This window comes from Pecten maximus, chromosome 8 (genome assembly GCF_902652985.1).
Source record: "Pecten maximus chromosome 8, xPecMax1.1, whole genome shotgun sequence".
NCBI lineage: Eukaryota > Metazoa > Mollusca > Bivalvia > Pectinida > Pectinidae > Pecten > Pecten maximus.
This window is the reverse complement of record NC_047022.1, coordinates 1,934,845-1,957,336: the sequence shown is the minus strand read 5'-3', so window position 1 is coordinate 1,957,336 and position 22,492 is coordinate 1,934,845. Positions and strand designations below refer to the sequence as shown.

Sequence of the window (22,492 nt, the reverse complement as noted above, 5' to 3'; positions counted from 1 at the left end):
TTGCAGTAACGATATGGACATTTTGGCTCCAAATCAATGGATTATTTTGAATCAATAACATTTTGTAAATTGCTTTTTATCTATTATTTTAATCATTGTTTACAAAAAATTAGAATCATAATGATAAATGTTCCCGATCTGCCGGGCACATAAGCCCGTGTTTAGGTTTTACAGGTAAAATCTATTTATAGACGCGAAGTTGTTAGACCAGTTTGTCGAGCGACTGTAGACAACACAAGTTGAATAGAGGATATTTTTAGCCTCACACACTGTGCTCTGGGTTGGGCAGAAGTCTGAAGTAAACGAGTTTTCAGGACACAGGTGTGTTAACACGCGACCAAGGGTACTGCAACTGATCCCGGGGGTGTCGGGACGTCCCAGGGTGCTAACGAGTCTACACGAAGGTGAGGTATTGTTCTGTAAATCAACCCATCTTCACATAATCAGTTTAACATTTATTTTAATTAGTAGAACATAAACAATCGTTATTATTAAATATACGTGTTTCTTGCATTTGTTTCAGTTTGTTGTGAAGAAAATCCCAAACAGGAATTCGCGAATAAAACATTTATTGGATAAATATGATCGTATATGTATCATTTTCATCACATTTTCTGTCAATATTTTAAACTGTTCGATGTTTATATTGTATTGAACACTTTGCGGGTTCGGTATTGGACCGATAGACACCTCCCTGATATGTTAAATGATATTCAAAAAACAACAATCGGAATATTTCGTTATCATACATAAATGAAGCACTTTTTAATCCAATAGTTGCCCAGATTTTAATAAAAATTAATACCGGGTAATAATTTAACACGGAGAGCTAAAAACGTGAGGGAAATAAACCTCGTTTACGATTAAATAAGTTTCATAATTGAAAAAACTTAATTATTTCTAACCTGTATAATTGTGAAGAATATAATAAGGTTGGGCACAAATTACATAACATGATATATATTATTACTATGTATATATATTGTTGAAAAAATGATATCATTTTTGGACTGATTTAAACATGTTTAATTTGCATATACCACAGGTGCCTGACTCGTTTTTATAAAATAATAACATATAGGGTACATATATGTACTCTATATGATATTATTTTATAAAAACGAGTCAGGCACCTGTGGTTATTGCAATCAATTTTGAGTTGAAACATTTGAACATATATCAATTTTGATTTGAAATATTTGAACATATTATAATCAATTTTGATTTTAAGTGACTTATTTCTTATCAAAACTGCTTGTAATGTGTTCGAATGTTGTTTATTAACACTCTGGTGTCGCTTTGGTGCAGACACATTTTTTATCCCTAAAACTGTTGTATTTTCTGTTAGTTTTACATAGCTGTTGTTGTGAGGTATTGACATGCCGGACCGGATGCATACATGCCATACCTCCCGGCGTGAGACAAAATCTCCCTTATTTTCAAGTCATTTATTTCCTCCCGGCAGGAGAGCCAAAATTCCCGTATTTTGTAATTCCCTCCGGTATTTTTGCCGACGCCATTTTTGTTTACAATTCAGTGTTTTTCTCGCGAGATTTGGCTAAATTTAGCGATCACGTGATCCATCTGTTCACGTGGTCACTCAATCAAAATGGCGCCTGTTCGACACGGCTTTCACACGAAGCTCTGGCTAGTGTAATGTTTGCGCTAGAATATCTATCACCATGAAATAAAGGCAAGTCGCTTACAAAAAAATTTAACCCCCTTAGCTAACAGACTTGAATTATGGTTTGTTTTCTTTTAGGACCATACTTTGATGATGGTAATTGATACAGAGTCTGGTCAGACGCAAAATCACACGTGTTTTTCATTTACCATGTGTATCGTTGATCAGTGATAGCAAGATGAAATGCGATAATTTCTTTTAGAAAACTATCAAAATTAGCACATCTGTTGGTCGTTACAAAGTGGTCAATCATGGTGTTTACAATGACTGTACAGTCCATGACAGAGACAATATACAAAATCTAGAATGATCGTGATAAGATTTACTGCAGTCTCCTAACATTAACATCTTCCGTTCTCATAATTTCATGTATACACTTGCACACTTGGAATATTTTTATATCTTAATGGTCCAACATAAGGTATCCCACAGGACATTTCATGGTGATTTTTACAACTGATGTGTTCCCTCGGAGTGGATCAAGCTTTCTAATTTAAGAAAATCCAAACTGATAAATGAATAACTTGATTGTCTTTAAACTTTAGCTACATGTAATTATAATATACCCTTTTCAAATGCTGTTATGCAATATGCATAAAGCTGTGAAACTGTTTGTGTTGCATAAAAAATTGGAAAAAAAATTCATATCATCAGAATCTGAATGTTTTACTTATTGGCACTTCGTCATAGACTACTGTTCAAAGACATTTAATTAACAGGTCTTATTTAATTAGCTATATCACGACTTGTAATGCTATTCCATATGCTGATCACACGTACCGTGTTCATTGGAGCATGGTGACTTGCAGTAACGATATGGACATTTTGGCTCCAAATCAATGGATTATTTTGAATCAATAACATTTTGTAAATTGCTTTTTATCTATTATTTTAATCATTGTTTACAAAAAATTAGAATCATAATGATAAATGTTCCCGATCTGCCGGGCACATAAGCCCGTGTTTAGGTTTTACAGGTAAAATCTATTTATAGACGCGAAGTTGTCAGACCAGTTTGTCGAGCGACTGTAGACAACACAAGTTGAATAGAGGTTATATTTAGCCTCACACACTGTGCTCTGGGTTGGGCAGAAGTCTGAAGTAAACGAGTTTTCAGAACACAGGTGTGTTTACACGCGACCAAGGGTACTGCAACTGATCCCGGGGGTGTCGGGACGTCCCAGGGTGCTAACGAGTCTACACGAAGGTGAGGTATTGTTCTGTAAATCAACCCATCTTCACATAATCAGTTTAACATTTATTTTAATTAGTAGAACATAAACAATCGTTATTATTAAATATACGTGTTTCTTGCATTTGTTTCAGTTTGTTGTGAAGAAAATCCCAAACAGGAATTCGCGAATAAAACATTTATTGGATAAATATGATCGTATATGTATCATTTTCATCACATTTTCTGTCAATATTTTAAACTGTTCGATGTTTATATTGTATTGAACACTTTGCGGGTTCGGTATTGGACCGATAGACACCTCCCTGATATGTTAAATGATATTCAAAAAACAACAATCGGAATATTTCGTTATCATACATAAATGAAGCACTTTTTAATCCAATAGTTGCCCAGATTTTAATAAAAAATTAATACCGGGTAATAATTTAATACAGAGGAGAGCTGAAAACCTGAGGAAAATAAACCTCATTTACGATTAAATAAGTTTCATCATTGAAAAAACTTAATTATTTCTAACCTGTATAATTGTGAAGAATATAATAAGGTTGGGCACAAATTACATATCATGATATATATTATTACTATGTATCTATATTGTTGAAAAAATGATATCATTTTTGGACTGATTTAAACATGTTTAATTTGCATATACCACAGGTGCCTGACTCGTTTTTATAAAATAATAACATATAGAGTACATATAAACTCATTTATATGTACTCTATATGTTATTATTTTATAAAAACGAGTCAGGCACCTGTGGTTATTGTAATCAATTTTGAGTTGAAACATTTGAACATACATCAATTTTGATTTGAAATATTTGAACATATTATAATCAATTTTGATTTTAAGTGAATTATTTCTTATCAAAACTGCTTGTAATGTGTTCGAATGTTGTTTATTAACACTCGCATGAAGTTTCTGGTGTCGCTTTGGTGCAGACACATTTTTTATCCCTAAAACTGTTGTATTTTCTGTTAGTTTTACATAGCTGTTTTTGTGAGGTATTGACATGCCGGACCGGATGCATACATGCCATACCTCCCGGCGTGAGACAAAATCTCCCTTATTTTCAAGTCATTTATTTCCTCCCGGCAGGAGAGCCAAAATTCCCGTATTTTGTAATTCCCTCCGGTATTTTTGCCGACGCCATTTTTGTTTACAATTCAGTGTTTTTCTCGCGAGATTTGGCTAAATTTAGCGATCACGTGATCCATCTGTTCACGTGGTCACTCAATCAAAATGGCGCCTGTTCGACACGGCTTTCACACGAAGCTCTGGCTAGTGTAATGTTTGCGCTAGAATATCTATCACCATGAAATAAAGGCAAGTCGCTTACAAAAAAATTTAACCCCCTTAGCTAACAGACTTGAATTATGGTTTGTTTTCTTTTAGGACCATACTTTGATGATGGTAATTGATACAGAGTCTGGTCAGACGCAAAATCACACGTGTTTTTCATTTACCATGTGTATCGTTGATCAGTGATAGCAAGATGAAATGCGATAATTTCTTTTAGAAAACTATCAAAATTAGCACATCTGTTGGTCGTTACAAAGTGGTCAATCATGGTGTTTACAATGACTGTACAGTCCATGACAGAGACAATATACAAAATCTAGAATGATCGTGATAAGATTTACTGCAGTCTCCTAACATTAACATCTTCCGTTCTCATAATTTCATGTATACACTTGCACACTTGGAATATTTTTATATCTTAATGGTCCAACATAAGGTATCCCACAGGACATTTCATGGTGATTTTTACAACTGATGTGTTCCCTCGGAGTGGATCAAGCTTTCTAATTTTAAGAAAATCCAAACTGATAAATGAATAACTTGATTGTCTTAATCTTTAGCTACATGTAATTATAATATACCCTTTTCAAATGCTGTTATGCAATATGCATAAAGCTGTGAAACTGTTTGTGTTGCATAAAAAAAATTGGAAAAAAATTCATATCATCAGAATCTGAATGTATACTTATTGCATTTTTTTACCTTATACAACTTTTTGTTGTTTGCATATACAATATGATTAATATCTAAAATAAATACAAATATTCTTTATCACTTTCAAAATTAGTTAATTGCTAAAAAATTGAGTAAAAATGTCGATATTTATGTCGCGCACAAATCTCCCTTATTTTAGGCAAAATTCCCTTAAAATAATCATCAATCTCCCTTATTGGTCTCCCAAAAATATGGCATGTATGCGGATGATATATATATATTATGCCAAATATGTAGATGTCCACACGATTAGGTCGGCCATGTCATGTGATACTGTCTCGTTAGGGTTTCGATTAGGTCGGCCATGTCATGTGGTACTGTCTCGTTAGGGTTTCGATTGGGTCGGCCATGTCATGTGGTACTGTCTCGTTAGGGTTTCGATTGGGTCGGCCATGTCATGTGATACTGTCTCGTTAGGGTTTCGATTGGGTCGGCCATGTCATGTGATACTGTCTCGTTATGGTTTCGATTAGGTTGGCCATGTCATGTGATACTGTCTCGTTAGGGTTTCGATTAGGTTGGCCATGTCATGTGATACTGTCTCGTTAGGGTTTCGATTAGGTTGGCCATGTCATGTGATACTGTCTCATTAGGGTTTCCAGACAACCAAATTCAAAATCCAGTAACTTTTAAAATCCGATCATTTTTTAGAATGATGCACACAAAATAGCATCAAATTGTTGTCATTGTGAAGACTGATTTTATGAGTTCATCGTCGCTTGTGGCTTCCATAGATGACAAATGAACAATAGAAAACAATGGTCAGTAGACTTCTAATTGGTCAAGTAATAAGGTTTTAGAATGTGTGCATACATTTGATTTTAGTTTTGACTATCTAGGACTGATCATAATTCAGAAAACAAGCCCCTGCACAAAACAGATGGTCCATATAAATTATGTCATGCTAGCTCGTCAGTTATATATTAATCTCATCAACCATAGCTCATGATCGGAGTTGTGTGGTTCAATCCAAACCAAATCTAGATCAGTTCAGTGTTTTCCGTATAAAATCTTGTAAGAGGAAAAAATTCCGAAGTAGAAGGCAGGAGTTCAGGGGGCGCCAGGCCCCCGGCGGGTCAAGGGCAACGACCTTGCAGGGCTTTTTTTGGGGCCGAAATTGCAAAATTGGATATTTTTCCCAATCCACCCAGTTAAAATTTGAATGATCTATAAAAAAAATTGTCTTTTCTAAAAATCCGGATGGTGCCGTCCCGTCTACATCTTTTATGGTTATTCTGGCCTGATAAAGGGAGATAATGCTCTAGAGTCTAAATAAATATAGCATAGATCCTTATTTAAATTGTGTCTATATGTTATTTTTACCATTATGTCCATTTTTCCCAATTTACTTGTTGCTGTGCATTTTTTCCCAATCCCAAAGCCATAGGCCCAATTTCCAAAGTAGTGAAAAAAAAACTGCCTTGTCTGTGGGTTTAGGGGGGGGGGGGAAGCATTTCAGCATATATAAATGACTTTGAAATGGTCTCAGAATACCCCTTACCACCAATTTTAGCTGCTGAATTATCAGTATAAACAACAGAATTCTGCCAGATTCAAGATCAAGATTCATTTAAAATCAGCAATAGTGTTCAATAAACAAATTAAATGGACGATATACACGAATAATACAATTCTGATATTGGTTTGCATGTTTGTTGAAGTACAATCATTTTAGGGTTTGATTTACTTGTTTGAAAAAAGTACTAACAATTTAGACACTTAATAAAATTCTCAGCTTTGAGCTTTCTGACCAATTTCTTGACGTGAAAATAGAATAATATTCAATATACGTACTTAGAATAATTCATGAATTTATGGATGCAAGTCTATTTCATAAAAAAAAAAAAAATGTTTTATTTTTTTTTAAATTTTATTTAAAATTTCTATTATTTAGAATATGGAGATTCATTATGTTAACATAATTTTGTCTTGAAAACCTTACTTCAAAGTAAGTAATTTCATGCAATAAATTTTAATACGAATTTAAATTTTACATGACAATAGTAAAGCTAGGGTTACCTCCCCTGTTCGAAATGCGATGCCGAGAATCAATGTATTTTTGCTGCACTACGTACCATGTGTTGATAAAATATTCCGTGTATTTGATTTAAAATGGTTTGCAAACACTTCATAATTTTTAAACCTCATGAAATAATATATTCTGCCTTTAAATTGAAAACAAAAACAGTAGTTTTTGAGTCCGGTCAATCATGGCGAGGCAGCAAGTACAAAAATATATATTATCGCTAATTATTTTAGGTTGATGTCGGGACTAAATACAGATTCGATACAGAATTCCTTCCTTGTAATATATAAGAAAGGCAGACTAGTAGTAGTACTGTCAACAACTTTATTGATAAGTTATCCCGGCGGTCAACACATGCCCAACGGGACTCGGGAGTTTGTCAAGTGGATCAACAATTGTTAAGTGAAAACAAACAAAGACCGTTTGATGTTTGTGCTATGCATTATTACCTGTCTTTGCCTTTTTTTGCGGGCTTATTAAAAAAACCCAATCAGGGTTTTCTGCTTTTTCATTTTCATCACTGCAAGCGTTTTAATGACAAGTTCTTGAAAGCGGTTTGTCATCAAGGTCTTGCAAACAGTTTTTAGAAATCGCAACTTCCGACATGAGAATCGACTGTTTACATTCAGTGCTTCTATCTTTCTAGGTTTGAAATTTTAAAACAATCATACATATATCGGGAAAACACAAAACAGTATCTTTATTTTTTAACCTTTCAATTTTGTAGCCGACCATTTTGTCATTGTAAATGGGCAATTTTGCCTGCAGTCAGCTCTTATGGAAAACACTGTCGGTTACAGCAAGAGTTGTTTCCCCTGTACAAGTGAGCATCATACATATTGGTTACAGCGAGTGTTGTGTCCCCCTGTACAAGTGAGCATCATACATATCGGTTACAGCGAGAGTTGTGTCCCCTGTACCAATGAGTACTACACATATCGGTTACAGTGAGAGTTGTGTCCCCTGTACTGGAATGTATAATATGTCATATATATTTATAAATATAATTATTTCCTCAATTTATTTGAGGAAGTTCTTGTGGCTAAATACTAAGAACCCAGGCCTTTATATCTCTTTAATATCTTAGTCAACATACAACATACTGTGTGTAGTCAACATACAACATACTGTGTGTAGTCAACATACAACATACTGTGTGTAGTCAACATACAACATACTGTGTGTAGTCAACATACAATGTACTGTGTGTGTAGTCAACATACAACATACTGTGTGTAGTCAACATACAACATACTGTGTGTAGTCAACATACAACATACTGTGTGTAGTCAACATACAACATACTGTGTGTAGTCAACATACAACATACTGTGTGTAGTCAACATACAATGTACTGTGTGTGTAGTCAACATACAACATACTGTGTGTGTAGTCAACATACATCATACTGAGTGTAGTCAACATACAACATACTGTGTGTAGTCAACATACAACATACTGTGTGTAGTCAACATACAACGTACTGTGTGTAGTCAACATACAATGTACTTTGTGTAGTCAACATACAACATACTGTGTGTAGTCAACATACAACATACTGTGTGTAGTCAACATACAATGTACTGTGTGTAGTCAACATACAACATACTGTGTGTAGTCAACATACAACATACTGTGTGTAGTCAACATACAATGTACTGTGTGTAGTCAACATACAACATACTGTGTGTGTAGTCAACATACAACATACTGTGTGTAGTCAACATACAATGTACTTTGTGTAGTCAACATACAACATACTGTGTGTAGTCAACATACAACATACTGTGTGTAGTCAACATACAACATACTGTGTGTAGTCAACATACAACATACTGTGTGTGTAGTCAACATACAACGTACTGTGTGTGTAGTCAACATACAACGTACTGTGTGTAGTCAACATACAATGTACTTTGTGTAGTCAACATACAACATACTGTGTGTAGTCAACATACAACGTACTGTGTGTAGTCAACATACAACATACTGTGTGTGTAGTCAACATACAACACACTGTGTGTAGTCAACATACAACACACTGTGTGTGTAGTCAACATACAACATACTGTGTGTAGTCAACATACAACATACTGTGTGTGTAGTCAACATACAACATACTGTGTGTAGTCAACATACAACATACTGTGTGTAGTCAACATACAACATAATGTGTGTTTACAAATCAAAATGGCTATCGACATTATATAGGTATAAAATTGATTTTCCATTGTTTGTACACAGAATGAGACTTTCTGATAAGTTGATATATTTTTTTCATACCACTATGAAATAATTTTTCTAAAGAATGGCACGAAAAATGTGACGCCACAATACAACAATTGACGTTGCGTACGCGTATTTATTTGAGAAAAAGAATCCAATTTAAAACAAGTAAAATAGTACATAAAACATGTTTTAAATTAAGAGAATTATTTTCAAAAATTATTTATAAGCGTTGATGTCAATTGTTTTTATCGTTTGCGGGGGATATTAAATTGGGCTCCGTCCGTCCGTCCGTGTGTCCGTCCGAGATTCTTTTCCGGGCTATAACTCCATAACCGTTCAACGCAGCTCCTTGAAACTTTCTGTATAGATCAGACTAGTGCCCTAGTTGTGCCTTTTGCTATTGGGGACCTTCCATTTTCGTTTTTTTTTCTTTCACCATGGAAACTTAGTCAAAAATACCAAATTACTATTTCCTTTTGTTTCCGGGCTATAACTCAAAAACCGTTCAATGCAGCTCCTTGAAAATTTCTGTATATATCAGACTAGTGCCCTAGTTGTGCCTTTTGCTATTGGGGACCTTCCATTTTCCGTATTTTTTCTGTCACCATGGAAACTTAGTCAAAAATACCAAATTACTGTTTCCTTTTGTTTCCGGGCTATAACTCAAAAATCGTTCAAAGCAGCTCCATGAAACTTTCTGTATATATCAGACTAGTGCCCTAGTTGTGCCTTTTGCTATTGGGGACCTACCATTTTCCGTATTTTTTCTTTCACCATGGAAACTTAATCAAAAATACCAAATTACTATTTCCTTTTTTCCCCCGTGCTATAACTCCATAACCCTTCAACGCAGCTACTTGAAACATTCTGTATATATCAGACTAGTGCCCTAGTTGTGCCTTTTGCTATTGGGGACCTTCCATTTTCGGTACTTTTTCTGTCACCATTGAGACTTAATCAAAAATACCAAATTACTGTTTCCTTAATAACTCTTACTTTGAGCTTAATTTATACATGTATTTGGGTTTTAATACCAACTGCGGGGCGGGGGGGATAATGCCAGGCTTTGCGGCTCCTTGTTTTAGTTTCATAGGGGTATGAAAAAAACTTTGTTTGCAAACAAAATTTTTTGATACCCTGATGAAACTTAAAAACAATTGACATCAATGCTTAATTATAGCTAGTGTCATTCCACCGATTACAGTAAATGTCAGAATGCATACAGCTGTACATGTCCAATGTTTAATTTTGTCTGTTCGCCATATGCAATATACACTGTTTCGTTATTATTTATATATGACCCGGTAATGACATTGAGAAGTATTTAATTAGAAACTTAAATCTTAATATTCATTCATTATTTTATTTTTTTTTCAGATGACCAAAGGAGTTGATATGTTGCTGTTTGTGTTGGTGTCCAGTGTAGCGTTGATTCACGCTCAGCTGACCTGTCCGTCGGGGTCTGGAGGCAGCTGTCAATATGCAAATGTAGGGCTGACCCCTACAGACAACCAGTTGCCGAACCAACACTACTACATCGGAGGATTGTTCGGAATCCATGACCGGGCACCTGACGCTTACTCCTGCGCCAATGCAGCCATACGCGAACGTGGGCTCCTGAATATGGAGGCGTTCCATTGGGCAATCAAGGAGTTTGGGACGAGTCAGAACGTCTCCATCGGAGGAGTGACCCTTGATTCGTGTTCTCGCATCGAGCAAACCATTGAAAATATTTTAAGTTTCGAAACGTGTAAAGTTGGCTTTGGTGATTTGAATGCTGTCTCTCCGCGTAATCTGTTGGCATACGTTGGACCCGACCGGAGCAGCGAGGCCATGGCCGTTGCGACTTTACTTAAAGACATGAACAAGACGCAGGTTACCCATGCAGCCACTTCACCAGAACTTGGCGATCGTGACATGTACCCATTTTTCTTACGATCTGTGCCATCTGACGAACATGACGCTACAATCATTGCCCAGATGTTAACAGCCATGAATATAAAATATGTTTTGGGTGTTTACCTCGGAAATTCTTACGGTCGCAGCGGATTTCAGGCTCTCAAGTCTAAACTCACTGGAACCTGCATGGTTTACGAGACTGAGATGCCAGTCCTTGCTACTGATGACCAGCTTGAGGCCATCGCTGAGGAACTGATCCAACGAGAGGACACGAGGTACATCATTGTTTACGCAGACGGAGCGAATGCCAGAAAACTGATGAGTGCTATACAAACCAAAGACGCAAACAAGGTGCAGAACTTCCATTTTATTGGGACATCGTCATGGGCGGCCAACACCGATGTCACTGATAATTTGTATGTAGACGCGTACACAGTGGCCTTGTCCACTCCCGCAGGTCAGCTGACATCAGACGTAGCGAAATTCTACCAGTACCTGAACGGTCTGAAACCAAGCGCAAACACCTGGAATCCGTGGTTCCAGACCTTCTGGAATGACAAGCTCCAGTGTGGACAACGTACCTGTAACGAGGGGACCGACAGTCTGACTGGACGCTACACTCCCGATGTTTACGTTCCGTTTACCATACTAGCGGTGCGTTCCATCATCGATGGCGTGAGGATGGCTGCCTTGGGGGCCTGTGGTAAATACGATCTCTGCTCTAATCTACTGAACCAGGAAAATCGAGGCCAGAGAATTTACGGAGCAATTGAAGGCACAACTTACTTTGACGACAGGGAGCTCGCTAGCAACTACATATCTTACCGAATTCTGAAGTTTAGTGTGTCCTCCGGGTATACCGAGGTAGGTATAGTCATCCACGAGGGTAGTAAAACCTTGGTGGGCCAATAATTGAAAATTAGTCAACAAAATATTTAAAACAGATCATTGATGACGATTTTGAAAGGCAATTAATCAGAAATTTCTGACAATGTTCATCAATCTAGCTTCACATATTTTTGTAATATTACAAAACCAAGGAGTAAGTCATTTAATATCTGATCCATTCATTGGTCATTTACAAGCGATTAAGGATATCTAAATATAGTAACAACCATTAAATGCTTTGTGATATTGATAAGAACGAATATGCCTGAGATGTACAATGAACATAAATTTTCTACAAAAGGGCAATTCTGTGCTAAATTTGGCTGTACAGCACCTTTGAAGATGATCTAGGTCATTTCTACAGATACTATGCTGATTACCTCTTAATTCAAATATCAGAGTAGGCTAGGTTTAAATTTATTCATATCAATAAAATTTATAGTCCTTCATTCCAGCATACTATTGGCCTAATATCAGGTCTCAGACACTCTTGGCTAACGAAATATTATTTTTTACAGATTTAAGCCAATTTCACCCTTGTGACCTTGAATCTAGGTCAAGGTCATTCATTTGAACAAACTTGGTAGCTAAATCTAAAATACTATCAAATTTCGAGTTCTCACTTGTCAATTATGAAAGTGAAACAAATTCCTGCCGCTACTGAGCTTTCATCATTCTTATACATCAATATCAAATTTGGTTAAGATTTCAGAGTTTGTCATCCGCTCAGTAATACGATATTGATATATTGTATGAAAAAACTTCTACGTAGTTTTCAAAGCTGTGCTGTAAAATTGCCAAACATTTTAAGGTCACCTGAAGCGAAGTTTTAAGTGACCTATTCTAATGACCTTTTGTCCATTGTCTTTTTTTGTCCATCTGAATCAATTTCAATGAAGATACAGGGCTAAAAGGGTCAAATTTACTGAAATTTCAAAAAAATTTGTACCAAGACATTAATAAGGTGAAATTGAATTATCCTCAGAGATTGAAGGTTCTTATAAGGTTTTTGTTTGCAAATTTTGTTTGCAAACTTGTAGAATCCGCTATGCGGATTCATACAGTTTGCAAACAAAATTTGTTTCATACCCCGATGAAACTAAAAAAATGACATCAATGCTTAAATGAATTTAAAGTGACACTTAATCTATTTGGTAGGTTTTTGGTCCAAAACCTTAGATTTGAGAAATTTATTGTAAAATACCTTCTCTATACTTCTCGAAATCACCCAAACTCACTAATTCGATACAGTTCATAAACCTATGAAAACCTGCATTGTAATATATGTATATCTTAGATTTTGTTTGTCTTTTTTCGTTGTCTTTTTATCTTACTTTCTGATCAGAGTCAAAATGTTTCCATTCAGCTGCTTCTATGATCAAAGAGTGATATTTTGGATGAAAAACATCATCTTTAAGTAAATTTATGGCAGTGTGTAAAATATCAATATCATAACTAGGGCGAGAAAAAACCCAAGTCCGATAGATTTGGTCTGTGGGCAGGTAAATATTGATGACTACTTGCCTGATTGGCAAGTGCAAAATTTCTCAAAATTCTTACCTTTCCCTTAGAGTAATTGAAGATATAACTAATTCAGTTTCATTAGACCACTATGTTTCATCTTTGGGCAAGTACTTTTGAACCTAAACTTGCCCGAAGGACCAGTGATGCTGATAAGTTTCTTCCTGTAAATGTGGATAGTATGATTTTGTCTCCGATTCCTATTTTTCCTGCTTGTTTACGACTTGTTATCCCCTTTTACGAGACACGCTTGATTGATTGACGTTGATTACTTTTTGTAGATTGGAACCTACATGCCTGGTACCGGTTCACCCTTGAATTTGGCGCCTCAGAATCCCAAAACCAACGCGTGCCCTGAATCCCCGTGTCTGGTGTGTGGAGAAGTGCCCCCTTCCCCAAGTACAACCACCGTCAGAACGACGGCTGCCCCGGTCGTCACGACAACAGATCCTACGGAGGGCGGAAAATACAAATTTGTAAAGTTCATGGCCGGTCAACATTTCACAGGGGTATACTCGGGTGGTATGCGTATGGATGACGAGTACGGAACCAGATTTGACATCGGCCAGAAATGGATCATTGCCCTGGGCGTGCTGGCTGGTGTTGGCTGCGTGGCTGTCCTTGTATTTGAAATCTACATTCTTTTCAAACTCCTGGGAACACGTATCGGTCGTCAGTGGAGGACTATGTGGCTCGGACAGTTGTTATTATTCGGCATCTTCCTATCATATCTCACACTTTTTGCATTTCTTTTTATCCCGACTAAGGCCACCTGCGGAATCATCAGGTTCGGAATCGGAGTTTCCTACGCCACTATTTATTCCGTACTTCTCGTTAAGCTGATGGTTATTCTTACATCAACAACAACAGAATCTCTAATTCCCGGCGACGTCGAATCTCCGAACTATCTCAAAGGTATCTACCAATTCCTCATGTTTATTTTCGCTGTCGGTGTCCAGATGGTCATCGATGTCCAGTGGCTGATCCAGGTTCCCCCGGAGGCAGTAAAAGTTGTGACGAACGGAGGCATGGAGGCTTGGGTGTGTAACCATTACACATGGTCTGTAGATTACGGCTGGGGCGACATGCAAAACTTTGTAAGCAGCGAGTTTGAAAACCATCTACTATCACTTGTCTACGTTATGTTCCTTATCGTCATAACAACCATTGTTGCAATGCGTGCCCATGGAATCATCACAAATCACCGTGAGAGCGTGTTTATTGGTATCGTTGCTGGATTCTCCATCCCGATCTGGATCGCCTGGGGGTTAGTTGGCGGTCTGAATAAGAAGCTGGACAATGGTCATCAGTTTGGCGACGCCTGTCTGGCGTTCGGTTTGTTCATTGTTGCTACTCTGGCCTTATTCTCCATGTTCTTGCCCAAGGTGAGACAACTCATCAACATGGGGGTCGAAGGAATATACCTAGAGGACGACCGTGATACCTACTACGCCGGCTCCGTTATCATGGCTCCGCCCAGCTACAAGAGTCGACCAAGCTCTGTTGTATATGCAAATTCAGGAGGAGTTTACAGTGATCCAGTCATCATTGGAAATGGTGGCGACCCACGTAAGTACTTATATATATAGTAACTCAAACAGGGGGCGACCCACGTAAGTACTTATATATATAGTAACTCAAACAGGGGGCGACCCACGTAAGTACTTATATATATATAGTATCTCAAACTGGGGGCGACCCACGTAAGTACTTATATATATAGTGACTCAAACAGGGGGCGACCCACATAAGTATTTATAGTAACTCAAACTGGGGGCGACCCATGTAAGTACTTATATATATAGTAACTCAAACTGGGGGCGACCCACGTAAGTATTTATAGTAACTCAAACTGGGGGCGACCCACATAAGTACTTATATATATAGTAACTCAAACTGGGGGCGACCCACGTAAGTATTTATAGTAACTCAAACTGGGGGCGACCCACGTAAGTATTTATAGTAACTCAAACTGGGGGCGACCCACATAAGTACTTATATATATAGTAACTCAAACTGGGGGCGACCCATGTAAGTATTTATAGTAACTCAAACTGGGGGCGACCCACGTAAGTACTTATATATATAGTAACTCAAACAGGGGGCGACCCACATAAGTACTTATATATATAGTAACTCAAACAGGGGGCGACCCACGTAAGTACTTATATATATAGTAACTCAAACAGGGGGCGACCCACGTAAGTACTTATATATATAGTAACTCAAACAGGGGGCGACCCACGTAAGTACTTATATATATAGTAACTCAAACAGGGGGCGACCCACGTAAGTACTTATATATATAGTAACTCAAACAGGGGGCGACCCACGTAAGTACTTATATATATAGTAACTCAAACAGGGGGCGACCCACGTAAGTATTTATAGTAACTCAAACTGGGGACGACCCGTGTAAGTATTTATAGTAACTCAAACTGGGGACGACCCGTGTAAGTATTTATAGTAACTCAAACTGGGGACGACCCGTGTAAGTATTTATAGTAACTCAAACTGGGGGCGACCCATGTAAGTATTTATAGTAACTCAAACTGGGGGCGACCCACATAAGTATTTATAGTAATTCAAACTGGGGGCGACCCACGTTATTATTTATAGTTCACTTTGTTCAGAAAAGGGATTACTTTCGTCATCCTTATGATTTAATTTGACATTTTCAAGGTCACAGGGGTCATACATTAACATACAATACAGTTGTGTATGTATTTGGAATCTTCTCGTTTCTGGAAAACCTAATTATTGTTCCCTGGTTTAGCAGAAAGGTGGCCATAGGTCAACCATAATGTCAATTATATGGTCCCCACCCCCAAGGGGCCTGAGGGGCGGGGCCAAAAAGGGTCAAATTGACTAAAAGTTAAAAATCTTCTCAATTCCTAGATAGGGTAGAATCAAATTTTCTTCACAGATAGAAGGGTCTTTACCAAAATTGTGATTCTCATGACCCTTGGGTCACACGTTTCCCCCTGGGGAGGGGGTAAAGTTTACTGTAGTTTTTATAGGGAAAACATAATTTTGACACTTGGGTCTAGTGTAAGGAGGGGGAAAATGCATTTTTGACACATGTCTGCCCCTGGGGAGGGGGAGGGGGTCATAAAGGGTCAAATTAACTGAACTTTCAAAAATCGTCCTCTCAAAACCCAAATAAGGTAGAATTAAATACTCTTCATAGACGGAAGGATCTTCAGGTACGTCACCAAATTTTGTAACCTTGGGGTCTTGCATTTGCCCCTGAGGAGGGGGTTAACTTTACAATAGCTAGTTGATGTAAGGAAATAACATTTTTCACTACCATCTTTTGGAATTCATTCTAACTTAGAATTAGCAATTTTGGAAGGCAGTGTTTGTTGGTATGCAAATGTTGGGCCGACTGACCCCAGGGGCTAGCTGATGGGTGGGGTCAAAAAGGGTCAAAGAAATATTTTGAAACGCAGATGAACATGCAGGCCAATGAACCTCTTGTTTGTCAAGCATGTATAGATCGATGCCTGTAAGGTTGCTTCAAGGTTTCCTTAAATGAATGACCTTGACCTTGAGAGTACATAGTTGACCTGATAAAAATTACCCTGAACTTTAATTCAATGTGTCAAATAAAAGCTTGTTAAAAACTCCAACAAAGTGTAGATTTTAATGAGGATTTTTAGTTTTAATTGCCATCATTGTTTTCTATGAGAGTGATACGGTCCATTTGAGCCTTTTCTTTACAAATACAGCTTTAGTTCAGTAAGCATTGGTTATTAACCTAGACCATGCTGAGCAGTGTTTCAAAATTTCCAGGCTAGTATACATGTATATGTATTATGTAGTGGTGGATTAATGTTTGTAAATATTATTAAAGAAAATAAATGAATAAAAAAACCCATTTATGACGATTTTGAAAAGACAATCAGACATTTCCGGGAGTTTTTGTAAATCTTCAGCTTTTGTGTATTTTTGTAATGTTGGTAATCCAAGGAGTAGATGATCTTGTTATTTTACTGATACATGATTGGTCATTTACAAGAGATTAGGGATATCTAAATATATATTAACAACTGCGAAATGCTTTATTTTATTTTAGATATTGATAACAAAGGCTAAGATATATATTCCTAAATTATCTACAAAATGGCAATTCTTTGCTTAATTTAGAAAACTTTTCGTAACCAATAATGATCTATTTCGAGTTTCTAAAATTAAAGCATTTCTAATTTTTTTGGTCAGATTGTCGTAGTCGAACAACCGAAAAATATGACATTTCCAACCAAATTAAACGATTTTTTTTTAACATGATTCAAGAGAAAATGGTTTCGGTTTTTTGAATTTTTACCCCTATAAACGAAATACCCTCTTAAGCGTTACCCGATTAAGTGGAATGTACTGTATTGATTCTGAAAGTGAAACCGATTCCCATAACTACAAGTATGATCTGTACGACGGTTTGGTTTATGTAAAGGCTGTGACGACTGGATCAAATTAATATTTTTCAGATGCAGTTCACCTGAAACACCCTGGGAGTACCTACAGTGCACCTGCGTATGTAAGGCGCGGAGACACGTATGGAACAGGAAGTATTGGAGGCAGCAAGGTCCTCCGTGTAACCGGAGACCTCACCGGTAAAAACCCACAAAAGCCGTCGTCTGAAATCGGACATTATAGAAAAACGCGCTCAGAGAGTGGCACCCTTAGGAGTAAGTTATTGTTTTACTCGGCTTCGAATCCATTTATACTGATCCAAGTATTGGCCTGGTGTATTTTCAACCACACGAGACGATATATATAACTGTAAAATATATAAAGAGTTTTCGAAGTTGATAATATAAGGAAATAATTAGTGGTATAACAATTCACTGATGCATTGATGTATCGCAGAGTGGTTCATAGTCTATGCTTGATTTGTATCGTGATATAATTGAAAATTCGTAGTTATCTCCCTTGACCAAAGTAAGCTTATGTTTTGTAGTAAACAACATGGCTGACAAGGCCGTCCTAGCGGCTTAAAAAGCTGCCTGTTGGAGTTCTTTCAAATCCAAATTATCTATATTAAAGAAGGCTTGGTGGGAAATGGACAAAACTTATGTTTCTTGTAACAAATGTAGACAGTGACTCAAATATTCTGGAAATACCACAAACAAAACATGACTTCTGTACGATGGAATACCAGATATCTGATAGTTCATCAGCTTATATCGTAATACGAATTGTATCGTGACCCCTGTATTGTGATACGTATCGTATCGTGACCCCTGTATCGTGACCCCTGTATCGTGATATATATCGTATCCTGACCCCTGTATCGTGATACTATCGTATTGTGACCCCTGTATCGTGATACTATCGTATCGTGACCCCTGTATCGTGATAAATATTGTATCGTGACCCCTGTATCATGATATGTATCGTATCGTGACCCCTGTATCGTGATACATATCGTGACCCCTGTATCGTGATACATATTGTATCGTGACCCCTGTATCGTGATATGTATCGTATCGTGACCCCTGTATCGTATCGTAATACGTATCGTATTGTGACCCCTGTATCGTGGTATCGTGACCCCTGTATTGTGATCCCTGTATCGTGATACGTATTGTATCGTGACCCCTGTATCGCGATACAAATTACAAATCGTATTGATACCCACCCTGCAATACACAGCTCTAGAAATAATCTTTGAATCAGTTGACATGTTGAACAGACTTCAATTGAGGGAAGTGAACACAAAGTTTTTTCTACTAAACCAGGTGAGCGATACAGGCCCCATGGGCCTCTTGTCTACTAAGAGCTGACTTTCAAGGGATTGGAAATCCGGTACAGGTTTTTTGTAATGTCAGAATAATTTCTTTACTGTGATTGGTGTAATATTGTGTTTGAAGTCATTAAATGTCTTTTTTTGTCTTTACAGAATCTCTCTCCCATCAAAATCTTGGAGCCCTGTGAGTTCAATTAACATAGGAGGGAAACGTTCTAGCTTATTCTTACAACCAGTCAAAAAAAACGACGAAAATGGAACAAAGAATCTACAAACATTGGAATCCAGCAAGTTTACTTCAAACCTTAATCTCGCGTGGAATCGGACCCAAACTGTCGATTTTTCTAAAGTTTGTTTCTAGAGAATATTTGATGACTGAGATTTTTGTGGAGACTGCTGGAGATGGACACAATACTGTAAGGGTTCGCGGGTGGTTTTACAGGGGAGACAACTCCTCTTACATACTGTGATACATAGGAACCTGTTCACCCAAACATTGTCCTCCATGGAATTCCTTCAGGGATGGAAATTTAATAACATATATTACAACATCCTTTTGAAATATTAAGTAAAATGCTGGAATGAAGATCAAGTAAATTTATATAATTTTTCATTGTTAACATGTAAATTTATATAATTTTTCATTGTTAACATGTAAATTTATATAATTTTTCATTGTTAACAAGTAAATTTATACATCGTTAACATAACGAACAGAATGGCCACCAGGCAAAGCCAGTGTAAGGCCTCAGATTAGATTATATATATATGTGTGTATCCTTATATTTTTCATGATACTTATAGTTTACAAAAAGTATTTTAACAAGTTTTGTAATTTAAAATCTTCAACGAAATTTTAACAATAACATTGCTCTTTGTCTATTTTTCAACATTTTTGGCAGAGCAGCATTTCTGTTATTCAGGTCGAGAATTCGGATATCAAAATAAATATACTTTACTTTGATATCAGAGTTCAATACTAAATCGAGCCTCTCTTTGGTGAGGTCTTGATTGGTCAAAATCTGTTCTACATTCACATGTTGAATGAGAATATCTTGTGTAAATGGAATCTATAGCATTTCCACGCACCACTATGAACCTGCCATAAGGCGTACCATTAAACGTGTGTTGTGAGTGCGAGTCCTGTACATGTACAGTGACTGTCTGATATACAAGTGTGTACCGACATTTGACACCTGTGTGTACCGACATGTGACACCTGTGTGTACCGACATGCGACACCTGTGTACCTGTGTGTACTGACATGTGACACCTGTGTGTACCGACATGTGACACCTGTGTGTACTGACAGCGGCACCTGTGTGTACCGACATGTGACACCTGTGTGTACCGACATGTGACACCTGTGTGTACCAACATGTGACACCTGTGTTTACCGACATGTGACACCTGTATGTTTAGAATACATGTGTGTTTTGTTTGTTTATATACATGTTTAAGTGCGTGTGTACTAGTGTGTATGTATACAGATATTCCCTTGTGTGATATAAAACTGTGACAGGGAAGTGTGTTATCCCGCCACAAAACTTTTATTGTGATGGCCGAGAGAAAGCAGAACCTGTCATAACTAACATTACTTTTGTTTACAACTTTCTGTCCACAAGAGTTTTGGATAAATGTTTGTTTATTTTTGTGCTCATAATTAGCTTTTTGTAAACTTTAAATTCAAGGGTTCAATTGCAATGAAGATTCACCAGTGGTTTCACCAGTGGAAGCTGTCTCAATTGTTTCACTAAAATCCACACAATCATTGGCATATTTTGCCGGGTACTGTATTTTTTTTGCTAGTTTTTTTTTTTTCTCAATAAATACCAGGTACAAAGTGTATCAGAACCATTTCCATTTCAAATTTACTATTGTCAGAAATAATTGTCATCCATGGACTAATATCACCATCCGCCATCATTTAGCATCCGTGGCTCAATTGTTGTCCTCCATTTTCAGTTTGGACAATTTCCTCTCAATAACAAAGAGGCCTTAGAGTCACGATAGTGGACCAGCAACATGCTGAAATTAAGGGCAACAAGTTTAGTCAAATGAATATGATTGTTAAAGCGTTTAGTAGCAGGAGAGTGATGCAGGCCCATTTGGCCTCTTGGGTTTTAAATGGCCATGATGTTGTAGTATTTCTAATAAGTAAAATGTAAGAGCGAGCTGGAAAAATGATCTGGATTATGTGAGGTATACAAAATGTATTTACTTCAAACATAATATATATGTATACCTCCCTAATTGTTGCCAACTCGTAGGTTTTTTATTTTTGAGAATTCTTGATGTTCTGACAACGGAAGTGAGTTAATTCTGGGGCGTATACATATATATAGCTCCCAAATTTTAAATATAATAATGCCAACTTGCCTCACTTAAAGACAAAAAATGCCAATTTTGAAAGATATTTTGAATCTGATTGAATAATGATATACTTTTGAGTGCAGTTTATAATCTCTTTAATCCAGGCACAATTTTTCTTCTTAAAATCAGTCTGGTTTGAACTAAATTGGTCTGATTCCACAGAGTTCATGCCAGTACCTGCTGGCCGTGTTCGGATTTCACTGTGTATTTAACATGTATAGAAAGTTTTGGGTAAGCTGTTATCTTACTTGGCATTTTTAATTTTCTTCACAAATCTAGGATAAATATTTGTCCTATTTTAATTTAAAGAAGATGGTGAATGATGTATTTTTGTATATTGTGTAGAAGTTGTATATATCCGACTGTTACTACTAGAATCCACTCTCGATAAGCTATAGTGCTCATATTTCGCCGCGGATTCAAATAATCCCTCACAAATTTATTTCAAGTACAAAACCATATTTTATCCTGAAAATACAAGCACTATCTGTATGGTATGTCTCCCAGCGTATATATATATATAGCCGTTTTGTTTCCACTTGTGGAAAACCCTAGTTAGGGATCTTGTACAATACTGCTTATTCCTAAAAGCAGCTTTCCATCAAAATCATTAATGTTCATACTCAATTATGCAAGATATATGACTTTTGTATGAGAAATAAACAAATATATTGTTAAACAAGAGTTGATTGTTTTAAGGTCATAACCTTTATTGTTAAGAGTGTTTTTTCTGTCGTCATCTGCCGGAAATGTTTCCTTTAAAACACTACTCCACCCAGTTACCTCAACAGATTTCGATCAAATTTAGTTTGAAGCCAATCTAATTAAAATTAGATTTGTAATTTCCGTTCCTCTACGATACACTGCAATACAAGATCTAACGACGCCCCGTAGGTCATCTCAGCATGA

General features: G+C 36.9%; 1 protein-coding gene across 2 annotated transcripts; it reads left to right on the top strand.

Moving 5' to 3' along the window:
• The first annotated feature begins 340 nt into the window (after positions 1-340).
• Positions 341-22,262, top strand: LOC117332080 (metabotropic glutamate receptor-like). Of its 2 annotated transcripts, none has more exons than XM_033890968.1 (5): positions 341-404; positions 10,531-11,916; positions 13,743-15,030; positions 17,949-18,149; positions 19,364-22,262. In XM_033890968.1, the coding sequence occupies exons 2-5, from the start codon at positions 10,531-10,533 to the stop codon at positions 19,396-19,398; spliced, it is 2,910 nt and encodes a 969-aa protein (XP_033746859.1). In that variant the 5' UTR covers positions 341-404; the 3' UTR covers positions 19,399-22,262. The 2 variants fall into 2 exon arrangements, with proteins under 2 accessions (XP_033746859.1, XP_033746858.1); XM_033890967.1 differs by lacking the exon at positions 341-404 and adding an exon at positions 2,762-2,891.
• The last annotated feature ends 230 nt before the right edge of the window (positions 22,263-22,492 follow it).